Consider the following 17,424-nt stretch of genomic DNA (forward strand, 5'->3'; position numbering starts at 1 on the left):
GGCAGTAGTGTTCTTCTGCTTTGGTCACCTCTACAGAGAAGGGGTGTGAGAGGGGTCCCATCAACTCATGAGCATCACAGAGGTGTGAACGGGAAAGCATTACTTGTCATGTCTCCTGTCACGACAGAAAGGGAGCGCAACGCGATCGGTTGGGCTGGAGGTCTCAAAGGAAGTGCTTCTTTCACACGATGCAAAACTGAATTCTGACACTCGTTGCCACAGGATGCTGCAGAGGCCAGAATTATGAAAGAATTCCAAAAGGCGTTAGCCAAATTCTCGGAGGCTCGACACATCTGCAGCTGTTAAACACAATGACCCAGATGCCAGTCAAAAAATTCGCTTAACCGCCGTCTGCTCACTACGGGGCTGTAATACCACGGAGGGATTGCGCTGTGCTTGCCCTGTCCTTCGCGCCCTTTCCCCCAGTGTCTGCTTCTGCAGTGAGCTACCTGATGAGCTGGAGCTTTGGTCTGAGCCACTATCCCTGCAGTAAGACATTACATATGATATAAAGTGTACTTTAAGAAACTAGAATTTATTGCAGGTGATGATCAAGTTTGTTCACCTCACACGGATGCCTTGCCATTGGCAGGCACTAATATCTGATGCCTTGGGAGAAAGACATTTCTGTCCTAAAAATCTATCACGCCCCTGGCAGTGTGTTCTGAAGACCAGCTCTTTCCTGATCTCCCACAGATGCTCCGCTAAATCCATAAACCGTGACAGTGGATTACCTTTATCATTGATTTAACTGTCACCACTGAAAGTAGTTAGCAGTCATGAAATAAGCCAGCAACCGTATTCGAAGCAATGTCCTCCCGAGGCACATATTTCCTTTTATTAGTTCTGAAATTAATTCTCCTTCATTGCATGAGGCGTGCCTTCTTCTCACTTTGCAGGATGAGCGCGACGGAAGCACTGATCACTCTCTGTCTCATGCGCCATCATTCCATACGCTCAACTGCTCTCCCTTCTGCCGCTTCTCCTTTCCAGCTGACACAGGCCAAGGCTGCACGACAATTCCTTCCACCACGAGGAAGCTCTGTTGTCGCTGAGGTGTGACTGCTGCCCTGGACCCCCTGAGGGAGGAGGTCACGGGTCTGGGGGTGAGTCGTGCCAGAGGGCAGGAGGAGCTGTTTGGGTGAGAACCCCTCACTACCATGGCTGGACCGCGCTGGCACCAGAGTGCTCAGCTCAGTGTCTGCGCTCAGCTCACTCCGTGCACAAACAGCCTGTGTTTTTCATTCCTACCAGTCTAGCATCTCCTGCCAGCTCTAAGCATTTCCTTTAAAAAAAAAACCCCAACAAACCAACAACAACAACAAAAAAACCCCAACCAAGGTTTGATCGTTTACTTTTGGGGCTATGCTAAACTTGCCAGCATCTGTTCCATCTGAAAGGGTGGAAAAAACACCAATCCCAGGCTGGGAAAGAAAGGAAAAGGAACTAGGTACCAAGTTGTAATGTGAGAAGCGCAGCCAAGAAAAACAGCTTCTCGACAGATATTAAATACAAAAACGAGTGTGGTAAACAGGAGCAGAGACAGATTTCAGGAAGACAGTGACTAAAGCACCAAGTGAAGCAGTGTACACATGGAAATGGAGTCCAGTGTCCCAGGGTTTCTTTGTTCTTGTTTTTCCTGCCGTTTTCACAGAAATCATGATGCTGTCAAGATCCCTCTATACCCAAGGGTCAGTGATGTCAACGAAAGTTGCTGGAGCTGCACTGATTTATATCCATTAAGAAGCAACTTTCTGAGATTTCCCAGAATTACTGGGGTTTAAAATAATGCCCTGAGAACCCAGTTGGAAACAGCAGCTGAGATTACTCTTAAACCAGATCACACCAAAAGCTAGATAAAAAATAATTAAGAATATATCCCTTATTCTTTGATAGTTGCAAAATTCTCACTTTGGATGGTCACATTGAAAACACAACCCTAGAAAAACATGGGCATGGCACTTTACTACCAGTTTGGAAGCCATGGCAAGTGCATACAAAGCTCTACAAATTCCAGCTCAGCAAAAAAAAAAAACCCTTCAGAAAGCAAAATAAGTAGATAATCTCTCTGATGCCCCCAGGGCTTTTGTTTATACTTTTTGGATTCACCCTCCCTCCACTCTCCCCTCCCTTCAAAATGTGATAGGTGGATTTGAACAGAGAAATTTCACAATTAGGATCTAAAACTTTAAAAATGCCAAACCACCACTGTTGCTCATTGGGAAGCAAAAAAAATCCCTTTTTTTCTTTTTTTCCTTTCTTTCTGTTTGCCAGGTTAAACTAGAGGTTGCAAATATTTAGGGGTTCCCTTTGCAGGCAGCACGTTGGGTGCTCTCACCACCGCTCCTGCTAGAGCTAGGGTGCATCCCCACCTTCCAGCATGGTGGCAGCAGGACCCTTGCCAAGGCATCTCTACGGTGGGGGACAGCCAGCGCTGCCCACACGTCCCCAGGGCAGCTAAGCCCGTACCTTTCCAGTGTTTGTTTTAATTCCCAGTAAGTAGAGACGCAATCCCCCCGGGGAAAATCTCCCTCCCTCTCTCACTCTACCCCTTTTGCTCGTTTTTCCATCACCACCTTAATCTGGCTGGGGCCTCTTTTGGATCAAGGTGACACGGATGGGAGCGCTCGGCGGGTAAGGACTAAACCACGCTTGAGCGTTCTCACTCCGCGGACGTCTCTCACTGTCAGATTTTATAACCCGATTACTACAGACTTGGGCTAGATTCAGACAGATTGCCTACCAGCGAAAGGCTCAATATCCCATTATCAGATTTGTGAGCTCGCCATTCCTCTTCATTTAGTGTGTAATAGAAAATGTCAGTGATGTCCCGTGGACTTAGGCTTTAAAATGAGTCTTAACTATGCAAGTCGTACGTACATAGCAGGAGAAGAGACTCCACAGAATGATCTGCAGGACAATTTTAAAACATTTTTTATTTAAATATTAAATAAAACACATCGACTAATCATTTTGGTGTACACCTCTCATTTTAACATAAGAAATAAAATGATTGTTCAGTCATGATAAAAAATAAACTATACATCTTAATTAAACCAATCACGTAGTGTCTTTAAATACCCTATTGCATTGCAGTCTGCAGAACAGCACTGTCAAGGTATCTACAAAAAACCCCAAACTTTTAAAATGACCTCTTTCTGCTCCAGCAATAACTCCAAAGAGGTTCTACAGCAATTGGAAAAGAAACAAACAAACAAAAAAATACTATGAAAGTAAAGTGCTTGTCATTGCTCAGGACAGGAAACAAAAGAATCTGTGGCCTTTTGATCCATGGCATTAAACAAAACAAATGTCGAAGAGGAAATTCTGCGTTTGCAGTATGTGTGCTACCGCTTACAAAACTGAAGGCAAAGTTGCTGCTTTGTGATGAGCTGGCTTCTTCTTGCCCTCCTCACCAGTCACCTCCACGCAATCTGGTGTTTTTTGGGTTGTTTTTTCATTTGTTTGTTTGTTTTAAAAACCACTACAAATGAGCATGAGACTTTGGTGTTTTCTCTGCTGCAAGGCACCACTCATTAACAGAAACTCAACTCAAGCAATTTTCTCTCCCTTTGAAGCTTCCAGACCACGTAGCAGCAGCGGCAAGCTGGAGATGCACCACTACAGACACACAGATACAACACACAGATTAAGAGGTCGTTTATGGAGAGCCACAGACAGAGCCACGTGACATCTTCAACCCTTCCTACTCCCACCAATTAACCTGGTCGATCTTTGGCTTTTTTTTTCTTTTTTTTAAAAAAAAAAAACCCAACAAAACAAAAACACCAAACAAACAAAAAACAGGTATCTCTATTGTTTGCAAATGCGTAATACTGCAGGTTGCATGAAGCCAAGGTAACTTGAAGGCACCCTGTGTCACACGAGGGAGATGGGTCCTTGAAGTACTGAGACAGAACGCAGCTATTTCCTGACATTCGGATGGCAGCTTCCAGCCAAGCTGGCTCCCTGTTTGCTCACCTGCTTCCAAAGGCTGCACACCCTACCCGAGACATTTCTGCAGGAGCACAGTCCGGTCTCCCTTTTGCGCCTAAGCAGAACTCCTACTGATACCAACAGAAGTCATGCTGTGCCCTGGGAGGGGAGTGGGGTTTATACCAGAAACACAACATAAGCATATTACAAAATATAAAAAATAACTACTGTTATATAGTTTTCTGCTTCCTATTTATATACATATACAGCATTAAAAACTATACGAAAAAACACCTATCTAATCCAAAACCTCATTTTGCTTATATGCCAAAAACAAACCAACCAAAAACAAACGCCCAAAGATTGTGCTGTTTTACTCGCTTTTAATACAGTTTTGTTCAGAAATAGCTGTACTCTGGTAAGAGTAGAATTCTGTTCTAGACTATTCCTTTTGTCTTTGTCAGTATATAATTATAACCTCAATATTGCACATTTCCCCAAGAGTCAGTTCTGTTTGGACCCTGATAATGAAATGCATAAAAACATAATTAGCAGCGGAAATAACGATGTGCAGCACTAAGAAACACCCCTCAGGCAACTTTGTAAGCGAGCTCCAGGAGGGCTTTTGAAAAAAGAAAACCCTTCCCACCACCACACCGGCACCAACGCTTCCCTCCCTCCTCAGCGCCTCTGCCAGAGTATGACAAAACTCAGCGTTTATAAAAAAAAAGGTTCCTAAAGATTATTCAGACCGACCAAATAAAAGCAGGTGTGCACGTGGGTACACGCACATCACCCCCCAAAAACATCCCTGCCAAAGACCAGGCGCTATGCCATTTGGATCCTGGTATCAAGGGATACGTTTTCGAAAGGTTAGTTGCTTCTGCACTAATTAGAAGGCGGGGGGCGGGGGGTGGAGGGGAGGTGTAAGCTTTTCCAGCTGATGGATCAAGCAAGAAGTTCACAGTTTACATTTAAAGTATGTGTATCTGGGAGGCGTGGAAGGGGGATGTTGGTTCCTTTAAATAAAATTGGGAGTTAACAGGAGGGAGGGGGGGGAAAAATGGCAATGCTTCCATTTTTGTCTTCTATGAATGCATAATGCTGCATGCCACTGGTTTTCTGTTTATTTTCTTTAAAAGAGGTAATCATCTTCACAAACCCATAAATGAATATTGTGAAAAAGGGAGGCTCTGGTCCCTTCTTTGAAAAGCCTCTCCCTGCTGTGTCACCACTACTGACAGCTGCTAATCTTGCATAACAGCAGAGCTGTATTGGTCTGACTTGAGTACAGTACCGAAGACTTCTTCCCCAACCACATCCCTCCCTGTCCCCACAAATGCCCCACCCATCCTCCCCATCATTATTTTTCCTTTAAAAAAAAATTCAGTTTCTATTCGTATTTGTTCAGTGCAAGAATAGTAGAAGCAAAAAGACATACATATTGCTTGTTTCAGTTCTATAAAGTTGCTAGCTTTCTGAGCCAGGCAGCCTCTTCACATACTTCAAAATTTATTGCTTCTGAGAGTCACTCGTCCACACGACACCAGCCAGCCATGGACCCACACGTGCCATGGGACAGCGGTGGAAGTTCTCCGCAGCAAACAGCGGCGTGAGCTGCAGCTCTCATTTGACCAGCACAAACTTCCCTAGCTGGGTGGACGTCAGGTCCTCCATCTCACAATCCCCGTGCTGCAGGGTGACGGCGTCATAGCTTGGAGACTGTGCAGAGAAGCTCTGCTGCTGAGAGAAGGTGGTGCCAACTGGAGAGACGTTGCTGCTGATGTACAGGTGCGTGTCTAAAAGATGAGCTGCTGAGGACGCTGGTGACACGCTGACGCCAAAGAAATGAGGTCGGAGCAGTTGGCTGTTGCCAGCAAAGGCCAGCTCAAATGAGTTCTCTCTTTGTAGCTCTGACAACAGAAGAGAATTGGATGCTTTGCAGGTACCTACGCTATCAGAGGAGGTGACGCCATTTGTTGCGGATGTCTGAGAAGTCTGGGGACAAGCTGTCTGGAGTAGCTGGTGATGCTGAAGCTGGAGCATTCTGAACAAAATCCAAGGATGGGAGAGGTTAACATGAGTGCCCCCTTTCTTGCCCCCACAACAACCATAACTTCCCCTTCGTTTCCTTCTGTCAAACCTCTCCTTGCCCAGCCAGTACAGTTAAAGCAAGCCGATCATGCTAGGTCAGTGTGTTTTCACTTGGCTTTTCCTCATGCTGGAGAGGGCAACTATCACCACAAAGTTATCTAGTCCCCATTTGGACTGCTAATAATAGATGTTCTAGAGACAACGCGTGCAGATAAACCGGAAACTCAATTTTCCATCTTGCTTCTAAGGGAATGAAGAGGTGCCACCACACATGACATCTGAGGCCACTGGAACTGTGCCTCTTTTGTGGGCTGTAACTTTTCCAAATTACAAGGTCTCACTTCCTTGCCATGGGAAAATTACAGGACAAGGCAGAGAAGGAAAGAAATCATTCCCAAAACTAACAGAGAAAAACACAGCCTGCGATGGAGAGAAGTAATGTTTTCCCCCACAGTACCAAACTGCTTCTCGATTCAGCAACCTCCAAATATTTGGACGTCGAGATTTTTAAGTGGAACTGCACATCCTGTGTTACATATGCCAGTGCAGGAAGCCACAAAGGAAGCCAAGCAGTTTATCTGCTGCCACACAGCAAAGATGGTGGATAGGAATCCCCAATGACTAAACTCCCCGGCCTCTTTTGCTCTGTTTACTCCTCCTCACTTACCCCTAACCAAAGTAAACCCAGCAAAAACAGAGAAACTCCTCCTGTCCAGCTTCTCACCTCTGCTGCTGTAGCACCTCCTCCAAGAGGCTTCTTCCTTCCCTGCTGCTCCCGCTGCTGCTGTACATGCAGGTGTTGGGCTGCGTGTGTTGGAAAGGGCTCATGGCACTCCTTGTTGCCCGAGATGAGGAGGACTGACACACCTGCCGAGCAAAGCCTTTGATTTTATTCAAGCCGAGAAACCCTTTGGCTCGAGCGTTCTTCCGCAGCTGCTGCCTAAAAGCCTTCAAGCCTGTGGGACACGAGGAAAAGAAATGCACTTTAATCCTCCTCAGAATCTGCCTAGGAGCCTACTTTACAGATCAGCCTTTCTGGGCAGCTCCCTTCACTTCCCTAACAACTGTGCTAGAGGAGACCGTGACTCTTCAGTTCACATTCACCCCTCTGCCTGACGGTCAGGCAGTGGGGTAGGGTTTGGGACAGCTGTACCCTCACGTAGATGGACACAGGCACAGCAAAGGAAGACCATGATCAAAATCATGAAGCTGTGCTCTCCGTGTTTTAGGAGGAAGCTGGAGCCTGCCATCCCCCCCACCAAGGGCAGCGGAACTATCTTCACAGCAGCAGTATCTGAAAACCTCTCATCTAGACATCTTCCTCAGGGCATACGACTCTCCCTCGGGGATGCTGGACACACGAGGCAGAATAACCAAGTGGCCGACCTCAGCGTAACACCGACACAGGCAACCAAGTATCCCTGCACGCTGCCTTTTCTCTAGTGGCATGTGGAAGAGTGCAGTTCCCCCAGCCAGCGATGCAGCAACGACGACATTACCTTGAGTTAATGAGGTATCAGATGCTCGCCTTCCTTCTTGGAAGCTGACAGGCAGGAGAGAAGCACCGCCCATGCAGCCCTGGGCTTGTAACACTGGAGCGTCAGACTGGGAAGCTAGGAAGGGCGACGTCATCCTAGCTGTGGCTGGGCTCCCCGTCATTACTTGACCTGCCAAACAGCTGCTCAGGGCCACTGAGCTGTCATTTGAAGATGAAGTAAGGCAGCTGTCTGAACTAGTTCCCTCTGTGGGGCTTGCTGAAGAGGAAATGACTATACCTATGGAGGGGAAGGAAGGAGAGAAAGAACATTCCCAAGATGAGTACAGGAAGGAACCAACATGACATCAGAGTCTTCTGCCCACCTACACTGGCACTAATAGGTAGCTGCGAGCTGGAGAGGTGTCCAGCAACTTGTGCTGTCACAGGGCTTGACTCCAGCAAGGGGTCATCAACAAATAACCGAAGTTTGGTCTCCCATCCAGCTGGCAGGGCTCTGCCACCAACTCCAGCACCACTGGGCTACGCTGGGTCAGACCTACAGCATTTCTTCAGCACAACAGCTCTGACACAGGATCATTGTTGTGTGAAGTTTTGCTTGTTTGATCAGTTCACAGGGTCTCGACGTGTACCAAATATCCTTAGCAATGACTTTTTTATTTAATTCAGCACAACCATTTGCCCTGCTCTAACAGTGGAAGCAAGCAGAGAAGGGTTATGTCCTGCTTGTGAGAATGCTCCCCTCTGAAGCCATCTAGACAACATACAACAGTGGAAGATCTCTATCTTAATGGCCATGCTTATTTATGGGAAGACAGAACTTCGGAGGGGAGAGTACAGATCTCTTTTCTAGGCCCTCCTGTCCCAGTCAAAGTAAAATCAGCACACGCTTCCCAGGCATTTGTCCCATTTGTCTGCTGTGGCAGTCCTTCTCTGTCCTTCTCCTGTAACTGCAGACACCATCTCTCCCAGACTTACTTACATGGAGGGGTATGCTGATAGAAGTGAGTGGTCACTTCGGCCAGTGTGTGCCTCCTGCTGGTGTTGCTAGGGATGCGGATGGGGTGGTCATATGCCTTAATTTCATCTTCCAGTTCCTTCTCCTGCCTTACTTCTTCACTAATGGTGGTCTCCAGCAGGCTGTTGGGGGAGATGGAGCGGTTCCGGAAGAGCCCGTTGAAGTTGGGATCCACAGAAAAGAATACAGGCTGCAAAAGATGTCAGATCACAAACTGAAGGGAGTTTCGCTTATTTCTGCACTATGAAAACCCTTCACAGCCCTGTGGCATGCCTTCAGCAGGCATGATGCTTGAGAGGCTACTACAGCATCATGCCCAAATGCCAAACAAAAGACTGGAGGGAGAGAACAACAGAGTCACAGCCCCCGTTGTTTTGGATTGGCAGAACAATGAAAGAAAGAAAGAAAGGAAAAAAAAGCAGCACAGAGTTTAGCTGAGAACACCAACCTGTAATGGATTGCTCATGTCACAGTCCATTTCTGCCTGCAAGGATGGCTGAATCAGGCTCTGAGGTTGCTGGTAAAGCAGAGATGATCGCAGGGTTTCACTAGTGAGACTGTCCTGAGGCATCTGGAGAGACAGAGCGATGCACAGAAGCCATCACATACACTGCAGTTCCACATGACTTTTCAGATACTGGAGGCTCAAGGAATTTCAGAGCCACCTTCCGTGCAAGTTTTCTTCATGTACTTTCTATCAAAATCAACAAAGCAAGTCTTTGAATGACAACACAAAACTCCTTCTCCTACATTAGTTAGGCAGTTTAACTGGAAGTACAGTTTGAAAAGCTACCCAGAGCACACTTTAAAGGGGGTGGGCACAAGGAAAAAAATGGCAGAAAAACACACCAACTTGAGTCATGGAGCACTTCTGAAGGGTATGGAACAAAGAAGTGTAACCAACCCACGCCTAAGAAGGCAAATTTTCATAAGAACCCTAAACTTCTGGCTCATTTATTGACCTGCACTGGATGCAGGCTATTCTTTGGACCATGACCCATGGTCACTTCTCAGAAAACAGGCCATTAATATTCAGCCAGCCTCCTGCTGAACAGTAGGCTGCGTCCTATCAGAGGGCACCAATATCAATCAGTTTTCAGAAGCCCCAGAGTCGTCACCTTGTATTTTCCCATAGCAAAGGGCAGGACAAAAAAAAAAAAGAAAAAATAAAAAGAGAGAGCCAACAGGCACTGCTTCCCAGTAAATAATGCTCCTTCCTTACCTCAACATTGCTGATCTCGGAGCTCCTCAGCCTTTGCTGACGGCCAGTTGCTGGACGACTTGATAGCTGGCTGCTTCGATACTCCTTGAGGCGCTCCAAGAGCAGATAATAAATCGCAGCAAAATGGTTGTAGCTGCTGTTTTGCAGGGACTAGAAGACATTGAAAAGACCCTTGAGTTACAGGTAACTCAGGATATAAACAGCCAAAACTCATCACTAAAGCCTCATAATAAAAAATCCAGAAGGGCAGTTGACGATCTTACTACACTGTGACACGGGATCAAGGCTGGTCATTGAATGACGTGTACACAATTGCACCACTGGCATTCTGGTAGTCACTGAAGATGTATCTAAGGAGCGAGCAGTTCTCACCTCAACAGTTCTCTGCCTGTCGATGCCAAGTGTTTGCATGATCCCGAGGACCTGCTCGTTGTAGTCACCCAGGTTGGAGTTGTAGTTTTGCATGGAGAAGGACAGAGACTGCTGCTGTTGAAGAGATGGGTCAGCCTGCATCCACTTGTGCTGCTTTATTTGGGAAATGGTTATTCGCTTGGTTGGGTCCACAACCAGCATCCGCCGGATTAGTGTTTCACAGTCTGGATGACAAAGACAAACTCATGAGCAAGGGGTAAAAATAACAGCCCAGCCCCAGGTCACTGCTAAGTAACTTTCCCAGCAACAGTGCATGATGTCTACAGAAATGGGAATTAAAGCTCTCTGAGCAGCTGATGCCTGATCTGACCACCAAATATTCAAAACCACACGTGTATTTCACAAAAGCAACACGTCACTACAGGAAATGACACCGTGCTGGTTTCAGGTGGCCTCACACCTTGTAGAAGAGCTAGTTTTGAGCAGATGAAGGTTTAATAATGCTGCATCCACTTAAAATACATGAGAATTTAATAAAGAACCCCATCACATACAGCTTCCTGGTCCACATATACTGCTTATTTGTCTATGACCAAGGAATCAAAGCCATTCACGGCTATAATTGATAAAAGGTCAGACTTCCAAAAGACTCTTCACTTGATGAGATGAGCACATTCACTTCATTTTGAATCCAGACTGGGGAGAAATGGTAATACTCCTCAGTTCCTTTTTCTCTCCAGCCTGTTGGGAGTGCTGAAGAAGCAGCGCTAAACCCTACTAATCCTGCTCTCCTTGACAGCACAGCCACACCAAAATACACCCCTACACCCATCTCAGTATTGCAGGCTAGTCTCCTTAAAATCCTGTTTTCTCTCTTTTGTGAGTGATCATTTCTCCAGGTAGGGTGTCAGGTATTTTTGTCATCTACAGAGGTACTCTTAAGAACGGAAACAACAGCCTTTCAGATGCACTGCAAAGCAGATCCCAGAAAAGAAAACATGTGCAACCAGCCCCTCAACTATGAGCGCTGCCCTACAGAAATTATTGGGTATGTAAAAACAAAGTGACTGCCAGCTGCAGAACCAGTCCTATCTGTCACTGCCCCAAGAAGGAGCAGGCAGTCGCTCCTTTTTCTGTAGCCCTTTTTTCTGACATTACAGATTCAAGAAAAGCACCTTCGGACATGAAGTAAGGGATGCGGAACCGCCCTTCCAGCACTCTTTGCCTCAGAGTTGGTAGATTGGGTCCATCAAAAGGCAGAGAACCACAGACAAGGACATACAGCACAACCCCAAGGCTCTGTCAATAGAATACACAGCACAGCATGTGAGTAACTCCAGTAGAAGAAACAATTTTGAAAGCCCACAGACCCTCAACAAAGCATGCAATGTGATTTCTAAGGAGTAACAAGCTCACCCATATATCAAGGTGAGGTCCTTCATATTCCTTCCCTTCAAAAACTTCTGGAGCTGCATAGGGTGGGCTTCCACACCAGGTGGAGAGAGGCTCTCCCGACTTGTAGAAGTTCCCAAAGCCAAAGTCTGGAATGAAGGTGATAGTCTGTGGTAAGCCATCACTCAAACAATATTTCAAAAGTAGCCTATTCATTTCAGCTATTCTCTTTTGTACAGAGTGGATGTTCAGAGAAATATCATCAACTTTTGTTTTACTTTGGGTTACCATAAATACATTTATAGGATCATCCTAGGGAGACTAGATTTGACTACATGCCTAATGTTGTTTATAGAGTAGTAGCATACTTCTTATTACCTGCTAACTTGATATTCATGTTAGCATCTAGCAGAAGATTCTCTGTTTTGAGATCTCTGTGCACTATGTGGTGGCTGTGGCAATATTCCACTGCTGAAAGAATCTGCCAGAACTTCTTCCGTGCTTCGCTTTCACTTAAGTGCCCATTGGAGGTCAGATGATCTGCAAGACAAAATAAAAGAGCACAAGATTTAGGAACACCTGGAGGAAATTTTTCATAGCCCTGCAGGTGCTGCACCCGCTGTTTGGCAGCTGACAATGCCAACCCTGGATGTGCAATCAGAATGACAACAATAAAGCCACGGTTTCTAAATCTAAAAGAACTGTTAGCTCCAGCAGCAAGGACTTACCAAACATTTCTCCATTCTTTGCAAACTCAGTAACAATGTAAAGCATATCCTTTGTCTCCATAACCTGTGAAAACATGAGAGGACATGTGTAAGAAAAAAATGCAGATCTCTAGTTTCATTCATTTTTCTAAGTGTATTCTCAAACATATCGGTTCAATTATTTATTTGCCGCAGCAGCTGGCAGTAAAGGCATCTAATTTTGCACCACAATGTTCTTTCCCAGCAAACTGGTAATGAAAAAGATAACAAATCAATGCTTATGTGCCTACAATATACAATGGCATCCTGTGCGGCGGTTCCTCTCACCATTACCATGCCACCTAATCTCCATAAGATGACTGATGAGCATTTCAATCATTTCACACACTTCCCTGAATTCCCTTTTTTTTGTTGCAACATGTATATACAGTTTTACAATTCGTTTGATACATTGTGAACACATAGAGACACTTAAAAAGTTTACTTCGAGTTGCCTTTGTTTCAAGGTTAGCAGGTACTGAGGCCAGGGGAGGTATTTGGACTGGGACAAATCAAGCAGTATCAAATGCCCCACTCCCATGTGGTGCTGGCCCGGGGCATGGCGAGCCTCCCCTGCCAGCGACAATAGGTTGCTGTTTGTGTAACGACAGCGCTTGGTGCACATTAGCAACTGTCAATAATCGCCTGGCATTCACCTATCAATCTAGTCTCCACTTCCTTTGATGTTTGTTAGGGGTTGTTTTTTTTTCCCCCCTTAGGAGGAAGAAAACCCAACAAACTTGAAAACAAACAATGAATGAGAAATACTGAGAATCTTCAAACTTAACTTCAGTTACTATGGCACACCTTTCAAACGGTGCATTTCAGATTTAAAAGTATAACATTTCCCTGGAAGGGGACTGTCAAGGAGCAGATACTCTGTTTTTGAAAGCAGAAACCAGGACAAAGGCTCACAACAGGTTAACAGTGGAAAAAAAAATTGTCAATGCTACTTCAAAGGCTGTAATTTCCAGACTCCTAACATGTAACCTTTTTAGAAGACTCTTGTCCTCCCTTCACTACAAGTACACACAGACACGAATTGAAAATAAACAAGCAGGGAGCAAAGGAAGAGAGGTTCCCAGTTGAAAAAACCCAAGGAAAGTGTTCTGGGAAAGTTGCCAGCTGGACGAAATTAAGACGCCCGTGCTGAAACTAAAACAATGATGAAATAATACAAGAACACACACCCGACATTGGTATGTCATCTAATTCCATCCCTGCTTCTCAGCCTCCACCAAACAGGTAAAGCATCAGTTACAACAACAAAGAAAAGAAAACTTCACTGAAAAGAAATTATGGTCGACTACCAACGTCATTCGCTCCATCAAGTGAAGTGGTTCAACTAGATGGAATTTAACCTGCTTTTCTTAAAAGCTTCGAAATAGTATTTTCACCCACATCATTCCACTGAAATGAAATCAACCCAACTGTTAGAACGTTTCTGTGCGCCCTATACTGCCCTATGGGCAACAGTGACGTCAGATGTTAACACAGAGTAATTTCTGTTGCGATGGTTAATACTATAAATACCAAGCACTTCATATGTGTCAAGGTCTTTAAAAGCAATGCCTTGCCTAAGCACCTGCCTTACTGGCTCTTCAGCCTTGCATGTTAATTAAACTTTTCCCCCTGCTCCCCCCTTTTTTTTCCTAAGCTAACAAACCCAACGGTAAGATTGCAGCCGATAATGGTGCACACCGACTTTCAGACCTGCTGCTTCGCCCATCTATTCCTCTCCCCACCCTTCTAGACAGGTCCAGACAGACTGTGATACCTCATCTTCTTCTTAAATCCGCATGGCACTACTTAAGATGATTAAGAGGAACTTACACCGAACGCTAATTAGATTGAATATTTAGAATTTGCGAAGCAGGCCTTGCTCACTAGACAGCAGCGATCCTGCTTTCTGCACCAGACTTTAATTTGTTCTTAGTGTTAAAAATGCCCATCAGTGCCGAAACTGAACAGATCTAAACCAAAATTCACGTTGTAAAACTCTGCAAGGGGAAAGGTATTTAAAATTCAGAAGTACGCAAAGTGGGCAGAATAACCAAACTGGGACATTTTTTGACATATTCTAAGATTTGTGGGCTTTTTGTTTCTATTTAGATTGGAATTCTAATTCTTAGATTAGATTTCTACTTAGATATCCTCCTCAGATTGATTTGGTTTAATTGCTGTTGATTTTAAATCCCTTCCACTTAGGGCAAATTCAACTTTTGCACTTTCTTCTCTGGTATCCCACACGAGTTTATATCTTCCTCTTATCAAAAGCAAGTAAGAAGTGCCAGTCCTCCAAACTGGAAAAACAGAGGAGTTAGGAAAGGGAAGTTAATCACAGAAGTTCAGATAATCAGTTCCTCGATCTCAAACAAACTTCAGCCTGGTCTTAATTGTAAATTTTACGGGGCACTTTGTTCAAAAAACTGTCTAAAGCACCAGACTCTTGTTCAAAGAATGATGAATGACTTTTTAAAAATCCGGTTTGTTTAAGTGTTTTTCAAAAAAGCATTTCAATATGCATTCTCTCAGCCAACCTTTGAGGTAAAACCATGTGCAGGAGAAGAGCACCCGCACATCTTGTCTGTGTGCTGCTCTTCAAAGCTGACCTCTTACCTGATATAGCTTGATAATGTGGGGATGATTCAAAAGCTTCATTATCTGAACTTCTCTATAAATCTTCTCCAGGTTACTTGGGTCTAACCTTGTTTTGTCTATTATTTTTATTGCAACCTGCAGATTAAAAAAAAATAAAAATAAAGCGACCCCAGGTTTTAGAAAATTGGTACTTTTACTGTGAAAATCTCTTACAGAAAAAAAGGGGGGGGGAAGGAAAAAACACAGCAAAAACTCCCCAAAGATCCCAGTAAAGTCGCTTTTAAAGTACGAACTCGGCAAAGCCTGATTGTTTCTCTGAACTGCCCAGAACTCCCGGCACAGCGCGTTTTCGTTTTCCTTCTCTACGTCAAAGGATTACAGGGGGAAGGTAGCGAGCAGAGCCGGAGAAATTAGCAGCGGGCGGGAACCGGTAAATCTTTTAATCCGCCCCATGCCAGCGCGGAGCAGGGTCCGCAGCAGCCCGCGCCCGACCGTAGCGCCCGGTGCGGCTTCGGGGCGCGCCAGGGACACGACGACGGCGGCACGGCCATCGCCGCGCTACCTCTGCCAACACCGCCGCCGAGTTCTTTGTTCGGGAAGCGTACCCGCCGAGCTAAAAAAGCTAAACCCGCCCGACGCCTTCCAAAGGTCCCGGGTTCGCTGGACGCTAAGAGCGAGCCGAGGGTCCTTCAGCGAGGCGACCGCAGCGCTCCGAAGCGCCCTGTTCCTCCGCTCCCCCCACCCCCGCTCGGTTCTCATCTTAACGCGAACTCCGCCGAGCGCACCCGGGACAACCTGAGGCTCTGAGCGAAGCGGCTTAGCGGCGGCACGGCCGGCGAGGGAGGCGGCAATAAGCCCGCCAGCCCCGCCGGACTTTCCGCAAAGCCCGGCGCCGCTCGCTCCCTCCCTCCCTCCGTCCCCAGCCCTGGGCTGCCGCTCCTGGGCTGCGCGATGCTCGGCAAGAGCGGCTGAGCCCAGGAGCGGCTGAGCCCACCGCTTTCCACACACCCCGTGTCGTCCGTTCCCCCCCCCACCCCCGCCAGTCCCGACCTCCCTCCGCACCCACCTGCGTCTTGGTCACTCTGTGCCTGGCCAGCTTGACCACCGCGAAGTTGCCTTTTCCCAGGGTCCTCTCGATGTCGTAGAAGCCGACTCGCAGGGGCCGCTGCGGGGCTGGTCCGGCGGCGGGCACGGAGCTGTACTCTGACATGATCACCATGGCTCAGGCGGGTGGCGGGCAGCGCGCGCCGCGCCGAGGAGCGGGGAGCATCCGCGCTGCCCCGGGGACGCGGGCGCTCGCACCTGCACCTGGGACGAGACGAGACGGCGCGGCACACCCGTCAGCCCCCGCCGCGCTGACGGCAACGCCGCGCCGGGGCCCCCCTCTGGCAGTTAACTCGGCGGGCTCTCCCCGCCGGCCGCCGGGCTCCCGCCGCCGCATGCCCGCCGCCGCCGCCGCGGCGGCGCGCCGTCCCCGCGCGGCCTCCCCCCGCTTCTCCCCTCTCTCTGTCTGTCTCTCTCTCTCTCTCCCCCTCCCTCCCCGCCGTCGGAGCGGCCGCTGGAGCCGTCGTACCTGGCGGGCAGGCGGGCGGGCGGGCGGGCGGTTCTCCGCGGCCGCTGGCGCCGGGCTGTGCCGCCGCCACCGCCGCCGCCGCCGCCGCGGTGGGGTGTGTGTGCGCGCGAGGGAGGGTGTGCGTGAGTGTGTGTGTGTGTGCCTGTGCGCGCGCGCGTGTGTATGTGTGTGCGTGCGCCGGGGGGGGGGGGGGGAGGCAGGCGGGAGCACGCGGGATGTCCCGGCCCCCGCCTCCCCCCCCCCCCCCCCCCGCCCTCCCGCCCGGCTCCGCCGGCCCCCCTCCACGCACACCCCGCCCTCCCTCCCCGCCTCTTCCCCCCGCCCACCGCCGAAAGCCGAGACGGGCCCATTGACGTCACTTTGACGCCAGAGAGACGCGCGCCCAGGCGCGAGGCTGAAGGAGAGCGAGACACCGGGCCGTTGCCAAGGAACGGGCGGCGCTGACGCGCGCGCTGATGGAGCCGTCGTCCGGGAGACGGAGGGGCGGTGACGTCAGGCTGGAGGGAGGGAGGGAGGGGGCAGCTGTGGCTCCTGCGCCCCCCCCCCCCCACGTCGGGCCCCCCCCTCCCAATTTCTGCTGTCACGTGACGCCTCCTTTCTCCCGCCGGGGTCGCCCCCTGCCGGCGCGCCCGGGGCCCGCGTCAACCGCTGGCGCGCGGGGCGCCGGCAGCCGTTAACCGTCTCGTGGCCGCTGCGCCGCGGCGGGAAGATGGGGAGGGGGGATGGAAGGGGGGGGGGCGGGGATGGCTCTGTGTGTGTGTGTACGCGGCGCGGGTCTCCCCTCAGGGCCCTGAGCGCCCGAGGCTGCCGGCAGCACGAAGCCCGCCACCCGCTGGGTTCGCCCACAGCCGCCGTACCCCGCGGAGGGCTCGGCGGAGCGGCGCTAACCCCGCGCTAACCGGGATGAAGGGGGCCATCGCCTGGCCAGCCCTGGTGACCCCTACCCGGCCGCCGGGACAGTCCTCGCCCTGTGTC

The 17,424-nt window shown here is 48.6% G+C and overlaps 1 protein-coding gene across 2 annotated transcripts; it reads right to left on the minus strand.

Moving 5' to 3' along the window:
- Positions 1 to 2,911: 2,911 nt before the first annotated feature.
- Positions 2,912 to 16,576, minus strand: SIK1 (salt inducible kinase 1). 2 transcript variants are annotated; one of them, XM_084279649.1, is made up of 14 exons: positions 16,450 to 16,576; positions 15,943 to 16,184; positions 14,895 to 15,011; positions 12,258 to 12,321; positions 11,908 to 12,069; positions 11,554 to 11,678; positions 11,313 to 11,436; positions 10,138 to 10,361; positions 9,766 to 9,915; positions 8,992 to 9,114; positions 8,508 to 8,733; positions 7,530 to 7,805; positions 6,755 to 6,986; positions 2,912 to 5,983 (listed from the first exon to the last, which is right to left on the minus strand). In XM_084279649.1, the coding sequence occupies exons 2-14, from the start codon at positions 16,093 to 16,095 to the stop codon at positions 5,563 to 5,565; spliced, it is 2,397 nt and encodes a 798-aa protein (XP_084135775.1). In that variant the 5' UTR covers positions 16,096 to 16,184; positions 16,450 to 16,576; the 3' UTR covers positions 2,912 to 5,562. The 2 variants fall into 2 exon arrangements, with proteins under 2 accessions (XP_084135775.1, XP_084135776.1); XM_084279650.1 differs by having other exon boundaries at positions 5,694 to 5,849.
- Between the last annotated feature and the right edge of the window lie 848 nt (positions 16,577 to 17,424).

This window comes from Gallinula chloropus (assembly GCF_964237585.1).
Source record: "Gallinula chloropus genome assembly, chromosome: 1".
Lineage (NCBI taxonomy): Eukaryota > Metazoa > Chordata > Aves > Gruiformes > Rallidae > Gallinula > Gallinula chloropus.

Coding starts and splice junctions, on each gene's coding strand:
- SIK1 (XM_084279649.1), bottom strand. CDS start 16,095: ATGGTGATCATGTCAGAGTACAGCTCCGTGCCCGCCGCCGGACCAGCC. Junction 11,679..11,907: donor CATGAATATCAAGTTAGCAG/GTAATAAGAAGT, acceptor CCTTCATTCCAG/ACTTTGGCTTTGGGAACTTC. Junction 8,734..8,991: donor ACATGAGCAATCCATTACAG/GTTGGTGTTCTC, acceptor CATCTTTTGCAG/CCTGTATTCTTTTCTGTGGA.